Genomic DNA, 18,563 nt, shown 5'->3' with positions numbered 1-18,563 from the left:
CATGCCTGTATTTAAACCTCTATAAATGCCCTTTGCCTCCTAGTTCTTTCCTCTATTTCCTTTTACTCTCCTCTTGCCCCACTATCATGCTCAGCCTTCATTTGAGTTTCAGTAATTCCTCTTGGTTACATTACCATTGATCAAGCACTACCAGGTCCCAGGTAGTTCTTACCTGCTCCTGAAAAACCCGTTTTTCTTCTCCTGTGCTGGGTCGCACCACATAGTCAGTTCTTCTGGAACATGAAGTTTTGTAAATCAATTTTTAGGAGTAACAAGTTATTCACACCCTTTTCAGCACCCAGAATCATTCTCCAAAATGTTTCCATCCCCTCAGCAACATGATGCTGATAGATGCACAGCTTCTTCCCAATCTCATAGTTCACCAACACTTCTACTTTTTACAAAGGTCAAAAGTCCACTTTCTTTTCTTTCCCCACTCCCCTCCCCAAAGTCCACTTTCTAACTCTAGCAAATAATTCCTATTGATGTTCCCAAAATCACTTCTTTAAAAATCTAGAAAGTATTGTGTAGGTAGAAAAAGGACGGATACTTTTCCCTGCTATTTCCAATACTGCTGTCAAGCTTACCCAATCTAAAGGCAGTAAAAAAGTCTTCCCTGAAGAACAAAGGATTCTAAGTTTGTTAGATGACAGGGTGATTTCGCTTCCCTCGAGGGGAAGTAGTCAAACATTGAGTTCCATAACCCTATTCATCAGGTAGTGGTTCTTCCGCACTGGGGTGAAGGTTGGCGTTTTCATGCTGGTGCTTGGGAATTGGACAAAAAGACCACCCCAACACGGGAAACAGTATCGTGAGAGGACGTCATTGAAAGAACGCAGGAGCACGAGTCAAGAGACCTGGTGACTAGTCAGAGTCCTGTCACTGCCCTCCAACAAGTCACTTAGTGTCACACAGAATGAAGAAGTCGGGTTGGAGAAACCATTCTTCAATGGGAACAGCAGAAGGGACATATGTAGGGAAGAAAGGATGTCCACCTACCCAGTCAGTCACACTCCCTCACGGAATCCAGACTCGCACAGGATGCAGACTTTATGGAGCCAGCGAGTGGATGAATACCATAAACTACTGCTCGGAGACATGCATTACATCTTGAACCTCAAGTATTTTAAAATGAAGTAATAGTTTAGCTTAGCTAGAAAACGAATTGTCTACCTTGAGCATCATGCTCTTTTAATAATTTCTGATCATCAGATCAAATTGATAACAGCAACTTGAGCGATTAGAAAGGCAACTTCAGGGCAGTGAGTTTATTTTAATGGAGGAGGAACAATTTGGAAAACTGATGCACAACCTGAAGAATATTTTATCACTGACTTGTAAATGTAGAAATTATTGAATCGGCATATGTTCTGCTATATAATTTTCTCAACAACAAAAAATAAAGACTTACGAGTTGGAAACAAAAAATCCCTTCCACAGGGAGCCACTCAACTGCTTACAAGTGTGTTGCCCTATTTAAAAGCAAAACAAAAAAAAACACAAAACAAAATCCCTCAATGCCATAGAGTTGATTTCAACTCACAGAGACCCTATAGCAGTGAGTACAGCTGCCCCTGTGTGTTTCCAAGACACGGAGTCTTCACAGGAACAGCAGGGGATTTCAAATTGCTCACCTCGTTTCAAATTGTTCCACCTTGTAACTACAATGCCTCCAGTGCTATGTCACCCTCCTTAGGTATGCTAAAACAGTTAAGAAACCAGTGGAGTCCTCTAATCACTAGGCTCCATTATAGCCCTCAAATTTCAAGAAATGTCAGCAAGACCATGGCAGCACCTTAAGCTAAAATTTCCTGGGAATCCTCCCACCATAAACACATTATACTCACACTCGGGGGACAGGAGTCGTGGCATCCAAGCTGTCTTCGTGTTCTTGCTGGGGAAAAGCAAAAGCATTAAGAGGTAAATGGACTAAAGATTCCCATTAACTTAGAACCAAACTCTACAGGACAGGGAAGAACTGCCCATGTGAGTTTCTGAGACTGTAACCCTTTCCAGGAGCACATCCTCCCACCACCTGTGGAGCAGCTGGTCGTTTTGGACGGAGGATTTTGTGGTGAGCATTCCACTTTGACACCAAGGCTCCGTCTAGTTAACTTAAGGGCTCTGAGAATCTACAAAGAAGGGTCCAGTATTTCTTAAAACCGTACCTTACAGAAAGTCTGGTCTTTAGTCTCTAACCACAGCTGGAATAGTGCAGCTAATTCTTTCTCATCATCCTGGGACTGACCTATTAGAAAAGCAAAATTACATAAAGTAAAATAACTAAAATGTAATTAAAACCCCAACGTTCACCTCACTTGCCAGACATGTGACAAGCTACAGCAATGATCCTGTGCATGTACTTCTCAGCTAGGGGAATTCTGCCATTCTATTTGCCTGCACCACTCCTCTTGAATTGTCACTTAATAGTTGATTCACAAGGATGTGCCAAGGAGGCACTTGCCTGTGTAACAGCATAACTGTTTAACAGTGAAGCTGTACTATTCTTGGGGGTTATAAAAGGCTTTTGATGGACAGTGTGCTACAAAGCACTGGCGCAGCAGTATGGAAGTGTCGAGCAGGAAAAAGCTCAACTTCCTTGGTTCTTCCAAGAAAGAGACAGGCTTCCTTTGTCCAAGAAAGAGATGACCACTTTCCTTCTGTGCCCTCATGTTGTACCCCTTTGTTCTGATTTCTACTGCAGCACGTAGACATGTATCTTATCTAGCTACTTACACTCACAGAGACACCAAGAAGCAAAAACAGTAGCAACAGGAAGAATCAGAGGAAGGAAGAGAAGTTGAAAGCAAGAGAAGTGCTGGAACATGGTCAAGGGACCATGAATACAGTGAGAGGACTGGCACAGGAAAAGCTGGTGGCCACAGGCCCAATGGGCTCAGTACTAGAGCCAGTGGGGACAAATGGCAGGATCAAGAGCAGCCCATCCTGAGAAAGCAGAGAGGAGGCCTGTCTGGTCAAGAGCTGCAGACAGAGATATACTACACCCAAGAAGGGGTTTTGCCTGCCTGATTTCTGACCTCAATCCTAAATGATACCTTTTCCTTAACAAACCACTTAACTCTGAGGCAAATCTGTGGTAAAGTCTGGTAATGCGGAGGGGCGTGAAAAAGAGAAAGGCCCTCGAGCCACTGACACAGTGGCTACACAAATGGGCTGAAGCACGGGAACAATGATGAGGATGGCACAGGATCGAGCAGTGCTGCCTTCCGTTGTGTACATGGTCACTAAGGATCAGAACCGACTCAATGGTACCGAACAACATGGTCATCAACAACAGGATCTGTGGGTTCAGTGTGACATTTACATAGATCATCACACCCAGAAGAGAAGTAATGAGTAGCCTGGGAAGAACGACTAACGTCAGATTGGTAAAAAGGTTATAGAGTAGAGGCTCACCTAGAGACCTCCATCTCACGGGGTGCAGCTTTGACTGATCCTGCTTATCATCCTCCCTAAAGTTAAGACAGGTTCTGACGCTAATAATGCAATGACTCCCATTTCTGTTTCTCAGAGAACTGGCCCTCTGATCTTTGCTTTAATTAGTAACACACACTACCTCCATCCCCAGAATGCTCTCAACACTCCTCACTCCCAGTGTGTTTTCTAGAAATGCCGCATCACTATCAGCAAAATCTCCTACAGCCTGTATTCTCACAGCACTCCCTGTATGTCCTGGTTACGTCTGAAACCTGCCTCTCCCTTGATCCTTACACCCTGTGTAATAATGATCATTCAGTGTCTCATAATCATGTCCTTCACAGTCAGGAGAAGAGTTGCATTCCTCCCTGGGTAACGCAGACAGTTCCATGGAAAGAGTTTTAGCCTAGTGGACGAGTGGACCAGACAAGTATCAGTCTCCATGTGCCTGAGACCAGCAGAACTGGATGGTGCCTGGCTACCACTACCAATGGTTCTGAAGGGGATCACGTTTGAAGGTCTTGCATGAAGGGAAGTAGGAAACAAAACTCAAAAGCATAAAAAAGGTTGGAGAGATCATCTGGTTGGCAGAGACTGTTAAAATTCCTAAGCCCATAAGCAGGCTTTAGGCTTAGAAATGAACTCACTTCCACGGCTCAATTTTCAGCCAAACAACAGATAGATCTATAAGGGGAACAACATATGGAAGGTACATACACCTTAGATTAATCAACTATTTGCAATCAAAAGTGGTTCATTTATCCAAAGGCAAAGCACAGAAAAGGTATAAAGATTACTGCCATCGAGGATTCTGACTCCTAGTGACCCCACAGGGCAGGGAAGAACTGCCCCTGTGGGTTTCCTAGACTGCAACTCTTTATGGAGTAGAAAGCCTCATCTTTTTCCCGTGGAGTGGCTGGTGGTTTTGAGCTGATGACCTCATAGTCAGCAGCATAATACAGAACCCACTGTGCTACCAACGCTCTAGAGCACAGAACAGTTAGGAAATAAGGCAGAATGAATACACAGGGAGGAAGTGGGATAAATGATGTTACATTGTGGGGATTGCAATCAATGAAATGAAACAAAATGAGTATGAATTGCTGAGTGGAAAACTGGTGTGTTCTGTAAGCCTTCACTCAATTCATGATAAAAAGTCTAAAAAAAGAAAAATACTCCTTCAGTTCCCTGTCACAATTTTTCTACACCTCTGAGCCGCATCCAACTCACTTTCTCCCAATTCAGCTCAATTCTATGTCCCCCTTTCCAACAAAATTCTTTACTATTACACTGATAAAGCACTCGAAATCAAAGGCATTGGTTCATTGGGCCTGCAGCCAGAGTCCTAGTTCCATCCTAAACCTAGAAACAGTCCTAAAGACTGTTTCCACTGCCTGCCTACTTCAACTACTGAAAGGCAAAGGTCAAGTCCCAAGGACTCAGGGAGGGGCAGCTTCCTGCTTGGAGCAGGCAGGGAATAGCAGTTAGCCTAAGGAAATGTCAAACAGATGAAACTGATGCACACATAATCAGACTGGCTTAAGGTCCTCTTTTCCCCTCATTTAGATAACCTCTTCATCTATGCCTGTGGTTCTCAACCTTCCCAATGCCGCGACCTTTTACTGCAGTTCCTCATGTTGTGGTGACCCCCAACCATAAAATTACTTTTGTTGCTACTTCATAACTGTAATTTTGCTATGAATCGGACGACCCCTGTGAAAGGGTCGTTCAACCCCCAAAGGAGTCACGTGACCCACAGGTTGAGAATGGCTGATCTATGCCTTTGGCATTAGAATTACAGTATAAATATCGGGGCTTCTGACAGTTTGTAGAAAATTCTATTATTTTTCAATTCCATTTTCCCATGAACTTTTTGAAGCCCCCTCCAACCCTCATAGGTCAACAACTCTCTATCTTTAACTCTGATTCAAATTCTAAACCCGCAAATCCCACTGTTGACTCAACATTTAACCTCAGAGGCATCTCAAACTCAGCACCTGAAACTAGACTCATGCTCTTCAACCTCACCAAATCTAACTGCTTTTGTCAAGGAAGTACCTCCATCCCTTAGCTAAAAATCTAGTAGAGGCCACACTTGACTAGACCTACCCTTCCATTATTCTCCAGATCCAAGTTCTGTGATTTTTCTATCTAAAAATTTTCTCAAATTTATTTTCTTCTTCAACCAGGTTCAAATTATCATGACCTCTTGCAGGTTTTTCTAACCGGTTATTAAAAAAAAAAAAAGACAAAGGACTTGAACAGATTTTCATCAAAGAGAACATTCAAAGGCCCAACAAGCACACGGGAGGTGAATCTATTTTGACTCATAACAATTGAATAGCCATTAGAGATGCAAAATCAAAACCACAATGCAATTCTCTTCACTCCACACTGAAAATGGCTAAGATAAAGGGCAAACAAATACAAACCCCAGGAAATATCAACTGTTAGTGAGAATGTGGAGAAACTGAAATCCTTCTGCATTGCTGGTGGGAATGCAGACTGGGACAGCTGCCATGGGTAACAGTCTGATGGGCCATCAAGAAGCTAACACAGAACTACCAACGTGGTGCTGGTGGCTGCCGCCAAGCCCCTTCTGACTCATGGTGACCTCATGTGTCCGACAGGAACTTCCTCCTCCTGGACTTACTTATGCAAACAAGACAAATATCACCTCTCGGTCAATTTCAACTCACAATGATCCTCTAAGAGTAGAACTGTCCCTGTGGGTCTCCAAAGCTGTACGTGCTGGGGAGTAAAGAGTCTCTCTTACTTCCACAGAGTGGCTGGTGGTGGGCTCCGATATGAAAACAATCATGAGGATGGACAGGATCAGCACTGTTTCCTTCTGTTATGCACAAGGTCGCAACAAAAGGGTCATTCACCTTCCGCTCTGGTGAGTCAAAATTCAATGGAAGTTGAAATCTGTATCCTAAACATCTGAAAGTGATCCTGAAGGATTCTTTCACTATGCAAAGGTTTGATTTCATTCAGGCTGCCTGCTTTTCTAATCTGCTAAATGGGTTAAGCACAGTGGGTTAAGCACTGGGCTGCTCACTGCAAGGTCAGCAGTGTGAACCCACCAGCTGCTCCACAGAAAACGAGACTGTCTGCTCCTATAACGATGTTCAGCCTTGGAAACCCTCTGGAGCAGATCTACTCAGTTCTATCCAATTTTGGTTTAAACTGCACTAATTGGAAGGCCAAAGAGCCACAACAGAGAGCAGGTGAATAACAGGCACTACTTACCAAGCAATTTCCACTGCTGGGGTTTCTCCTTGAATTCCACAAATGGAGAGAAACTGGAAGGAATAGCTGCAAAGACACAGGCACATATCAAGCCAAATATGTGAATGGCAGTGCTCTCCTTTTCACTAACTGACAGAAACACACTAACAACTATTCAGCCAATAGCTGGCAACCTGGAGCTCTATTATAGTATTGGAATGCTCACGATTTTGTGGCCTCCAAGTGCAAAGGCTACAGTTTATTAGAAGAATTAAGTAGTAAAGGGGGGTTGGGGAGGGGCACAGCAGATTCTACAAGAAAAAAAGCACCTTACCTCGGCTTTCTCCAGCAAGATACTGCAGGGCTGGTAGCACTAACTCTGCCCAGTTGGGGGCTGTAGAGAACCAGCTATTGAGGGAGCTGGCCGGAGATGACTGCCAATCCAAAACCCGCTCCTCTAGCTGAGGGAAACAAAGGGAGTGCTCAGGTCAGCTTTCTGCTCTATACCAGCCACAGCACAGACACGCCAGGCACACTGGGGTCGATTTAAGCTGGCTGCAGAACTTTGGAAGAAACTCAAGAGTTGTATTTCTCAACGTATAAGAGTCTAAGATTTGAAAACCTCACTGAACATTTGACTTTTCCAAAACTCTTACCATAGGAAGACTAGCTTGACCCTCCAGCAGCAAGATTTCTAATAGGAGAGAGAAGAAGCTAGAAGATATTTCATTGATTCCAAGGCAAGGCTTGAGGTCTTCAAGAGGCCTAACGAGGGAAGAAAAATGTAACATCAGAAAGGCCAACAACATACTATCCCTCTACTGATTCAAGCGCTCCAGACCTCCTAGAGCCCTCCATTTTTCCTAGCAAGATCTCGGAGACTTGGGGTTGCTTCTCAACACAATGCCATTCATTCACGTCCACTCAGAGCAAGGACCATGTATTGCTCATTCAACATTTCAGCCTTGAGCTTAAAGCTCTGCGCTCACTTACTCTTCCTTAATAGCAGGTATTGCCAGTGGAGACGGGGCCCGTGAGAGAGGTGCAATCCCCTCAGCATTGCTCTGAGGCTCAGCCAGGTCCTCTGCCTCTGATTTAATCATTTTCAGTTTCTTCTTTTTCTTTTCCTCTTTTTCCTTGACCCTTTTTTTAAGGACAGCCAAGTCATACAGGGCTGGAAAGAAAAAGCAACAGAAGCCTGTCGATGGTAGAACTGAAATTTCTGCATCAAAAATGAGGGGCCTTAACTGATTATTTTCCCAAGGCCCCAGTAAGAGAGAATCTCAGTGATAATAAATGAGATTTTAATGACTAATTTTCACACTTCTTAATCTGCTACACAGATTTTTTTTCATTCCCCAGCACATACATCCATACAAGGCAATGACAGAAACAAGTTATCAAGAAGAAGGCTGGGTTTATTTTTAAAGTGTGTAGACAGGTTCATCGAATTTGATACATAAGTCACATGAAGGCTACCAGGTGGGGCACATGGTCGTGTACCTGCTAGAGAGCCCTTCCGGCCAGCATTCACTCGCGTCATGATGTCACTGAGAGTCAAGTCCGCTGTCAAGAGGTCTGGGTGATCCTAGATGTGAAATCAGGAATTCCGTTTTAAAAATGCAAAAGGAAGCTAAACTTGATGGTGATTTTGTCAATTTAACCTAACAAAAACAGTCTGGTATAAGGTGCTGGAGGAATACCGTTGAATTAAAAATATAAAAACTACTGCTCCTGACAATTTGCACAGAACTCAGTGCCCTATTTTCTATCCACGACTCTTTACAGATTACAAAACTCTTTCCCATTCCCTATCTCATGTGCTCTTCAAACAGTCTTATATTTTATAAGGAAAATGGGGTCCAGAGAAGTTAAATTTGTCCAGTATCAGCTATGGAAACGACAGATGAGACACTTCCAGTTTCTAATGTGGGGTTTCTCTTCCCACATCACTGCTCTATCGCAGATGAACTGCCTTTCCATCTTTTCTCCACTATACCCTATGGCTTAGCTTTACACGCATTGCCTTGAGTTGATAAAAGTAGAACAGAAACAGTGAAAAAGTACAAGGAGCACAGGACAGACTCTGGCTGCAGACCTAAGGAAAGAGCCTGAACACTTGTGAACACTTCTGGGCATGAGCAAGGAGGTAAAGATTCCCAGACCACCCAGGGTTGTGGTAAAGATTAAACCCAATACAGTCAGTGGTGATTCCCAGCCCACCTGGAGTTGTGGTAAAGATTAAACCCAATACAGAAAAGACTTGTCGTCTTTTCACACCTTTGGTGTGAAACCACCTTTCTGGTTGTGTGACTACCTGGTGTTCCTTAAGATATGCAGTGCAGGCTTGGCAAATCAACAACTATTAGTGACCACCCCCAATTCGTCTTACTGGTTGATGTTTCCGCTTCTCGTGGTGCTTCTTCAGCATTATCTTCAAGTCACTGTCACCCAGTTCGATTTTATCTGAGAGGAAACAAATCAAATCACGGGGATTACATCGGTCACTACCACGATGCTCACATCTCCAATGTCCTCAGCCCCCTTGTGATCTTCCTGTGTAATACAAGTACCAAAAATCTGGAAATGGTGACGAGACTAACACTTGAACTTTTCTAGAGAATGACCAAAAACGTAGGCTACTTACTGAGCTGGTCCTAAAACATTAAGAGTCCTAGAATCTTTGATTCTGATGCCCAATAAAAACTCTTCTCCAATGTGAATGCTTTCTGAGGAACTGCTATGGTTCTGATTACCGCTCTTGTTGTTATCATCCCTTTGTATAGCTTTTTTGTTATGGGATGTTGCATCCTGCTTCTTTAGTTCAAAATACCCATTAGTCAGCTCCTACAAGGACAACTGTTTTCAAGAGAAGGAAGGTCCACAACCAGGAGGCCATCTAGCTTGGTGTAACCCATCAGGGTATTATGAGGTTTCTACATACTTACACATCAATTAGTTTTCTAATAGTGCCCCCAACGGTCTGAAGTGCATTTATTTATTTTAGTAAATACTGAAGCAACTACATTTCACTACTGTATTTTTTTTTATTAAATACCTTTTATTGGGGGCTCCTACAACCCTTATCACAATCCATACATATATCCATTGTGCCAAGCACATTTGTATATTTGTTGCCCTCATCATTCTCAAAACATTTATTTTCTACTTGAGTCCTTGCTATCAGCTCTTCATTTTTTCCCCTCCCTCCCTGCTCCCACCCTCCCACTTCGTCACTTTAAAGATGTGTATTTTCTGTTTTAATAGCTCCGAAATCAAAATACATCTTAAAACTGATCATAAAAATCCTCAAACTAAGTTACAATAGTAGCATGATTTTATTGTTGGCATTCTGAACCACTTCCTTAAGTCACATAACCTCTGAGTTCCCTGTCCACATTTCATATCCAGTTGCTAGTATTACCTAAACTCTGGGAAGCACCCACTACGTAAAAAAGTGTAGTAGCTCAAAATCTTGGCCCAAAGCTCCTAGTTCTACGCCACATTGCTTTGTTTTACTAAGTGGGCAAAGAGTCCAGTCCTCGCTTGCCTCTCACTAAGGAAGTTGCCAAACCCACACACCGACTTCCCATCAAGCCAGTCCTCACCTGCCGTCTTCATATCCATGGTTGAAAGCGTGGGCACCACCCGGAGGGGCACCGCAGGACTAGGAGAACACGCGGGAGAGCTCGGAAGCCATGAGCTGAGATCTTCAAAAGAAAATGTTTCTTGTAAATCCAACGTGGCTGTGGACTCCAATAGGGGAGACTGGGTAAGTGGCCATTTGGGTTCAACAAGGCTAAGCCAACCACATGGAGGCCAGGGTTCCACATTCCTTTCTGACCCTTCCCCAGATGGACAGGAGCACACTTAGGTCATTTAAACAGCTCTTTCAGGAAGAGAGGCGTCAACAGAGAGATGGGTCGCACTGCAGCAGGCCAAGAGTCACTACTACTCTCCTGTAACGGGAAAAGCAGTCTCTCAAGTGGCACAGAGACAAGCCGACTGTGGAAGGAGTCCTGCCAGGCAGAGATTTGTCCAATACGATCTGACCTAAACTCCAATGTCACGTAAGCATGAAGGGTAAGCATCATCATGGAGTCATTTCCCACCTAACAGGAATGTCCCAGTGACCTAAGCATCAAGGTGTTCTGAGATCTGCCAACCATCCCCGGCAACCCTCCTAGAACAAGTGAACTTCGAGGGCTTCTTTGCTGAGGAGGTGACTTACCAGTGCTGGCTCCAACGGTAAATCTGACAGCCCAGCTACCCCACAGGAGCCCCTTAACACTCACCTTCTTCATCAGATGATAAAGCTGTGTCCCCACATTCCTCCTTCACTTCCCTCAAGACTTTCAAATAGCGCTGCTGGGTCCGCCACTCCCGCTCCTCAGGGGTGCGGGATGGGGAAGAGCGCTTGTGTCTGACGGGGAGGGCCGGGCCACTCCTTCGCGCCATTTCCAAAAGATCCTAGATAAAATCAGATGTGGTATTCACTATCATTCAAACCTTGTTATAGAGCAGTGGTTCTCAACCTTCCTAATGCCATGACCCTTTAATACAGTTCCTCATGCTGTGGTGACCGCTCCCCAGCCATAAAATTATTTTTGTTGCTACTTCATAACTGAAATTTTGCTACTGTTATGAATCGGGTGACCCCAGTGAAATGGTTGTTTGACCCCAAAAGGGGTTGTGACCTACAGGTTAAGAAGTGCTGTTACAGAGCAATGTGCACTCTGCAAGTCTACAATTCCCCTCAGTGCTTAACAAACCCAATCCCCTTCCCTTAGGGTCCAGAGAAGCACAGAGGAGCTTCAGAAAGTTCATGGAGAAAAGGAATGGAAAGATAATGGAGTTTCCCACCAACTTTCTGAACCCTTCACAGATATGAATCTGTTCAAACAAACTTTAAAAGGCCCAGGTTGATTATTCCGTGGTGAAATTTTTCAAATCTTTGTGTTGGACTGTTACACTAAGACTAAATACTGATTGTGTTGTATGAGTAGTTCTATACCAAAGATTAAAGAATCGCTTAAAAAACAAAACAAATCTAAGAACTGTTCAGCTGGTCGAGGGTCAGGAAGTCATCTAGCTTACTGTACTTCTTACCCATCAAAATACAGGCTTACACATCAGTTCTAGAGCAATCTAGTTTTCTTAGTAATCTACCACGTGCCTGAAATCCACTTACATATCTTATAGAATACTGAAGTTACTCTATCTCATCAATTTTAAGAGGCACATTTCCCTCCATGTTTCAACATCGTCAAAAACAGGGCACATCTTGAAATTGATCATAAATATCCTAACAATCAAGTTATAACTATGTCATGATTTAATCACTGACATTCTGAAACACTTCTTTAAGTCATGAACTCTTGGCATTCACTGCCTATATTTCACATTCAGTTCCAGATATGACTTACACTCCTGGAAGCAAGAATCTGCTTCAACAACCGGTAGAAATACTGCTGCTGAGAGTTGAGATAGCGCTTGTGCTGTGACTTGAAGCACAGCTGCCGGTACTTGACCACTTCAGGGTTAAAGTGCCCATCTTGAAAACAAAAAGAGGGTCACCCATATGTAATCAGTCAGCAAATAGTTAACAAATGTTTGAAATGTGCTAGACTCTGTAGCTGACAAAATACAGGTGGAAAAAAGATTATCTATGTTCTTGTGGAGCCTACAGTCAAGTGGAAGTCATAGAAAAAAGGTTAATAAAGAAATACTACTAAATTCTCTAAAGGCTATAAAAGAAATTGAGGGAGTTAAATTTTGGACCAAAAAACCCCATGGAATGAAAGAACCCTATAGCTATCGGTACACATAGGAACTCAGAGAGTAGATCTCTACGCAGACTGCCACATTTCCCCCCACAGATCAGTTGGTGGGTTCAAACAACTGACTTTTGGGTTTGTAGCTCAGTGCTTTCACCACTGAACCCCCAGAGTTCCTTTAAATTAGGAAAAACGTCTCTAAAACAATACATACAATGAAGCCTGCCCAACATCACTGACGTTCAACAGCTAAGAAGGGTTACATGGGTGTTCACTGCACATGCCATGCTCCAAACATTTTCTATGTTGAAAAGTCTTAAAAATGAAAAATTAAGAGGAAATAAAAAGGAACTAAGGAAATGAAAGCAGGGAAATGTCTACCTTAGGCAGAGGACACTGCACTTCACAAAATGGAAGAGAGTTCTAGGCCTGAGGAGCAGTGGTACCAGAAGACTCAGAAGAACAGAAGGGTACAACCACAAGCCTGGATGCCATGACTCTGCCCCAAGCGCAAAGGAAATAACTTCAAGGATGTGAATTGGAGAATGAGTTAAATGGGAAAACAGAACTATTGCAAGGTCCAGATAAGAGATAGTATTTGGTCCAAGGGCTCCTCCACTCTCAGAATAAAAGGCTCCACTGAAGTGATAATATTTTGGGTATATTGGATAAGAAAAATAATGATAAGAATCGATTTTATCAGCTTTTACTTTTCTTAATTAGATGACTAAGACATTTTAAATGAAACATGTAGCTCATGTAATATTTCTACTCACCAGCACTGGGTGAGAGTACAATGAAAAAAATGGGGAAGAGTGGTATCGGACAAAGCTGGATAACTGGGAAGGGACCAGAGTACACAGAGCCCTGTAGCCTATGGCTAGGAGGCTTGGTAGTGCTGTCAGTAAGTGTCAGAATGCTATCCACAAGATTGGTGGTTCAAACCCACTAGACACTCAGCAGGAGTAAAATAAGGCTATCTGCTCCCACTAAGCCTCTAAAAGCTCACATACGGTCACTATCAGCCATAATCAATTCAGTGGAAGTAGTAGGCTCTCTTACAGAGACTGAATTCTTCTATCTTGCAAGTCTGGCTAGACCAGAGGATGTACACTGGTACACATAGGAACTGGAAACACAGGGAATCCAGGGCAGATGATCCCTTCAGGAGCAGTGGTGTGAGTGGCGATACTGGGAGGGTAGAGGGAGGGTGGGTTGGAAAGGGGGAACCGATTACAAGATCTACATATAACCTCCTCCCTGGGGGACAGACAACAGAAAAGTGGGTGAAGGGAGACATCGAGCAGTGCAAGATATGACAAAATAATAACTTATAAATTATCAAGGGTTCATGAGGGAGGGGGAGCAGGGAGAGAGGGGGAAAAATGAGGATCTGATGCCAGGGGCTTAAGTGGAGAGCAAATGTTTTGAGAATGATGAGGGCAATGAATGTACAAATGTGCTTTACACAATTGATGTATGTATGGATTGTGATAAGAGTTGTATGAAGCCCTAATAAAATGATTTTTTTTAAAAAGATTGAATTCTAAGTTAAGGCACTAGTAAATAAGCAACTGAAGTTCTAAGAGGATCACTATTATGGTAGCTGGGCAGAAGTTGTGGCTCAACCAGCCTGGGGGAAAAAGATCAGCAAAGAGATGGTGAATGAACACAGGCTAAGTATCCAAAGAAGGGAGATGGAACTTAAAGAACAGTAGTATGACAGGGCTTCAAAATTTTGTAGAAAATGGAATTAAAAGATAATGGAAGTTCTCCACAAACTTTTTAAAGCCCTCTCATATAAACAGAAATAATAAGTGAAAGAGAGGTTGGCAAAGAAAGGCGGGATACATAAATATTAAGACACCCAGGACGAATGAATCACTGATGCAAGGGCAGCAAAGTTGCCAGGTGAAAGCAGCAGTCCTCGTGTCAAATGCTGCATCGGGAGGGTCCAGAGGAGATGAAACAGAATCTGCTGCTCTCGGGATCACATGGTCAGTACGATGACAGAGATGTGTTGACATGGTGGGACTATGAAACTTTAATATGGGCAGTATTAGTTAAGTGTATCAACAGGATTTTTCTCAGTTTGCTATTTATCGTTCAGAGAAAGTGCTTGCTTTCCAGAGATGAATGCTGAGAATTTTAAGGCAGTTTTATATGCAACATTCTAAAATGGGGCAACAAAATGATAGTAATAGTGGGTAAAGGAGAAGAGGAAAAAAATGTAAGTTGGAAATAAGGACAGATGGCAGAGGGTCAGAAAAGCAAGATATTGCGTTTGATTACTAGCTATAAATATTTTTCAAGTTTTTATAGCAGAGTGCTACAAAGTATGAGGGAAGATGTTTCTTGAATTGTAATAGAGAATACATAGGAGAAGTGATAGGTTACAAGGAGAGACAACAGTGAGGAGCCATTAAAAGAAAATAGTGACAGAAGAACTAGGTGGTCCCAGCTACCACCACCAACAGTTCTGATCAGGATCATCCTAAGAGCAGGTCCCCAACAGAAAAGGAAACAAATGTACAACAACTTAAACGCCAAAAAAGAGCCACATTTCCTAGACTGATAGAAACTAGAGGAGACTACTGGCGGTAAAGGAGCCCTGGTGGCGTAATGGTTCTAAGTTGGGCTGCTAACAGCAACATCAGCAGTTTGAGGCAGCCAGTTGCTCCTCAAGAGAAGGACTTTATACCCTGGCAAAGAGGATCTGGGAAGCCTACCAGGCCAGATCTACCCCATCTTCTCAAGTCGCCATGAGCTGGAATGGACTGGAGGTCAGTGAGCGTAGTTTTGCTCGTCTTATTGCCCCTTACAAGCTACCCTTTGAACTGAAGACTAAAAGCCACTCTTGGTGGCCACCTTTCATCCGAATAAAAGACTGGCTTATAAAATACACAGTATCACCCATGAGTACTGTGCGCACTTAAAACCATCTGACACCAAATGGCAAACAAAAGACCCAAACTAAGCCACTGCCATCAAGTCAATTCCAACTCACAGCACCAATGTGCGTTTCCAGGGCTTTGTAAAACTTCACAGAAGCAGAAAGCCTCCTCATCCTCCTGCAGAGAAGCTGACAGGTTTGAACCATGAAGCTTGTGGTCAAGAGTCCAATGCTTGCCCAACAACGCCACCAGGGAAATAGAAAGGAGCAGGGAAGCTAGATTAATGAAAAATGAGCAAACAATGTAATAAAAGAGGAGGCTGACACATTGGGGGAAATGTAGCCAACATCACAGAGCAATGTGTATAAAAATGTTAAATGGGGATATAACATGATGAGTAAACTTTTCCTTGAAACAGTGATTTTTTTAAAGTAGTAAGAACAGTAAAAAAAAATAAATGCAGTAATAATAATGAAAATATGAATATGGCAAAACGTTACTAGTTGGTGAAATAGGTTAAGATCATATGGATGTTTATGGTATAGTCTAGTGACTGTCATTCTGATTTTTTTCCTTTTAATCAACAGAAACAAACAAACAAAAAGCATGCTGGTAGCACTACTAAGAGAAATCTCAACGAGGTACCAATGGAAAGCCACCAGTGAACAAAATCAGAGTAACTGAAAAAGACAGTTATGAACACCTTTCAAGTCTGGGGGTAAAAAAAGAGGAAGAAACACCGCAATAAAGGGGACAGGTGGTTGAGGGCTTCTTCAGCTGGCCACCCCTGAACACATATGCAGACTGAACAAGCACGTGGAAAGTGACTACCCACAGAGTGAACACACAGGGGACAGAGAGCAGTGAACGGAGGCAACACAGTCCCAAACGAGGTAACAGAGGAAAGAGCAGTGTTCACCTTGGAAGAAAGTCTTCTTCCTTTGACTTACAAACAACGGGCCAGAAAGGAAGTGAATATACTTAAGTTGGAGTGGGTAGGGAGTGGAAAACAAAGAAGGGATTGAAGATGTCAAGGATTTCATCTTGCTTGGATACACAAACAATGCTCATGGAAGTAGCAGTCAAGAGATCAAATGATGCACTGTTCTGGCTAAATCTGCTATACAAGACCTCTTCAGAGTGTTGAAAACAAAGTTACTTTGAAGGCTAAGGTGTGCCTGACCGAAGCCATGATATTTTCAATCACCTCATATGCATGTGAAAGTTGTACACTTTGTCTAAATTCAAAGCATCAGATAAGACATCAGGTAGTACGTGAGGTGTAGGCAAATTTAAAACAGAATCAGTAAAGAAAATAAAAAGTAAAAGAACACTGAAAAGCACTGATAGCTCATTTTAAGACTGATAACCAAAAAAGCCATGGAAATGCAACTATCTTTAGAAACACAGTGCTAAAATACAGCATTGGTTAGAATGATACACACAAATATTCTTGCCTAAACATCCTTGTTTGGATCATTACCAGACCGCCTTATTGTCGGAGGCAGGACATTTACTATTACCGTAAACAGTACTGAAATACAGAAGGTCCACTGCACAGTCCCTCTCAAATCTATCAGTGTCCCTCTTTCCTGCTCTGCCAGAAGAGATGGGTTACTCAGGCTTGAGGCCCCGGCTTCCGTGAAAGACACCTCTGCCAACGATAACCAGTTAAGTCTCTACTGATGGACGAGGAGCAACAGAGGAAGGAGAGTCGGGAACAGGAGCAAATGAAATGCGTGAATAATGAAACGACTTCCTTTGCCATAAGGACAGAAGAACTGGATGGTGTCTGGCTATCATTACTAAACTTTTTATGAAAAATTCTACAGAAGAATCCTGAATGTACCACAGAATTTCAAAATCTCATGGACTCTAGTCTTTCTAGACCATAAAAGAACCCCTGAAACTACTGCTCTAAGTTATTTTTAAACCATAAGCCGAAAGGACCTCATGAAATCTGAGCCAGTTTTAAAAAACCATTGTCTTTGAGTTAATTCTGACTCATACCAACCCAGTTTAGCTTTAACAAGTTAAAAAAAAAATCTGCCTTGAACATTAGGTTGCTTTAAGACTTATCTATATGGAATCAAATTAACAGTAACTCAAAAGATTATATATTAACCTGAGGGTGCAGTGAGTTTATGCTAATGAAGATAAATAACACAGAAGGGAGGTTGAGAATTATTGCACAATTCAAAAAATCTAGTTAATGTCACTAAATTGTACATTTAGAAACTACTGACTTGGTGTATGATTTGCTGCATATATATCCAATAGCAACAACAAATTAAAATATAGAAGGGAAAAAAAAAATACTGATCCCATTCTAGAATCCTTAATTTCCAAACAAAAGGATAATCAATGGATATAAAAGGACTGGAGAAACAAAGGCTTTGGGGGAAAAAATTGTCATATGGTCTCAAGATATAATTCTCAAGATATAATAAGCCTTTTTAACTACAAAGAGAGAAAAAAATAAACCTTACAATCAAGAGGTTCAGCAAACACTACTTAACAAATCATAGTAGTCATTATAAGCAATGAAACGTTATTGGCATTACATACCTCCTGAGGGAATAAACTTAAAATTTCCCATCATACAGTATTCTTGCCCAAATCTTTTTATTCTGATTACAAAACAAGGAGTTCCCAGGAATGAGAAATTTACAATTCAAACATCCTAGGCTGTTAAAAAAGTGTGTTTTGAAAAGTTAAAAAAAAGGCAGAGTCCTAAATTCAAAGTGTTACAGTCACAAGATCCAAATAGAATGCACGAAATATGAACAGATGCTGGATTTAAAGGAACTATGAATGTATCTTAGAATTTAAAGGAATACACACGCACAAATAAAGGATATTTGGGGAAATCACTGAGAAAATGTTAATATGAACTAATATCAAATAGTATTATTTGCCAATGTTAAATGTCTCGGTTAACAGGATTGTGATTATGTAAGAGCACAGACATGTCATCTGAAGTCAACAGGATGTGTGGATGCTATGTGTACATAAAATAAAGCAAATGGCTAAAATTTTTTTTTCAATTTTTAAGTATTCTAGAGGGAACTTCTGGGACACTGGTAACATTCTATTTATTTACTGGGATGGTGGGTATGTATCTCAGTTTGTTTTTTTTAAAAAAAAACAACAACAGATCATCACTGAAGACAAATGGGTGCATGAGCAAATGTGGTGAAGAAAGCTGATGATGCCCGGCTAT

The 18,563-nt window shown here is 42.1% G+C and overlaps 1 protein-coding gene across 1 annotated transcript in view; it reads right to left on the bottom strand.

The window, feature by feature from the left end:
* Positions 1-18,563, bottom strand: part of NFRKB (nuclear factor related to kappaB binding protein) — a 56,949-nt gene that overhangs the window by 29,436 nt on the left and 8,950 nt on the right. The window contains exons 5-16 of the mRNA XM_045295187.1: positions 12,096-12,223; positions 10,965-11,139; positions 10,278-10,379; positions 9,062-9,135; positions 8,173-8,257; positions 7,663-7,843; positions 7,326-7,434; positions 7,004-7,130; positions 6,691-6,756; positions 2,169-2,248; positions 1,848-1,894; positions 173-233 (exon numbers count right to left, since the gene is read on the bottom strand). Of these exons, the coding sequence (XP_045151122.1) occupies positions 173-233; positions 1,848-1,894; positions 2,169-2,248; positions 6,691-6,756; positions 7,004-7,130; positions 7,326-7,434; positions 7,663-7,843; positions 8,173-8,257; positions 9,062-9,135; positions 10,278-10,379; positions 10,965-11,139; positions 12,096-12,223 (1,235 nt within the window). The remainder of the gene's footprint in view (positions 1-172; positions 234-1,847; positions 1,895-2,168; positions 2,249-6,690; positions 6,757-7,003; positions 7,131-7,325; positions 7,435-7,662; positions 7,844-8,172; positions 8,258-9,061; positions 9,136-10,277; positions 10,380-10,964; positions 11,140-12,095; positions 12,224-18,563) is intronic.

The sequence above is a fragment of the Echinops telfairi genome, unplaced genomic scaffold (assembly GCF_000313985.2).
Source record: "Echinops telfairi isolate 266 unplaced genomic scaffold, ASM31398v2 ScPeMD7_5592;HRSCAF=6446, whole genome shotgun sequence".
Lineage (NCBI taxonomy): Eukaryota > Metazoa > Chordata > Mammalia > Afrosoricida > Tenrecidae > Echinops > Echinops telfairi.
This window is presented reverse-complemented; position numbering and strand designations above follow the sequence as displayed.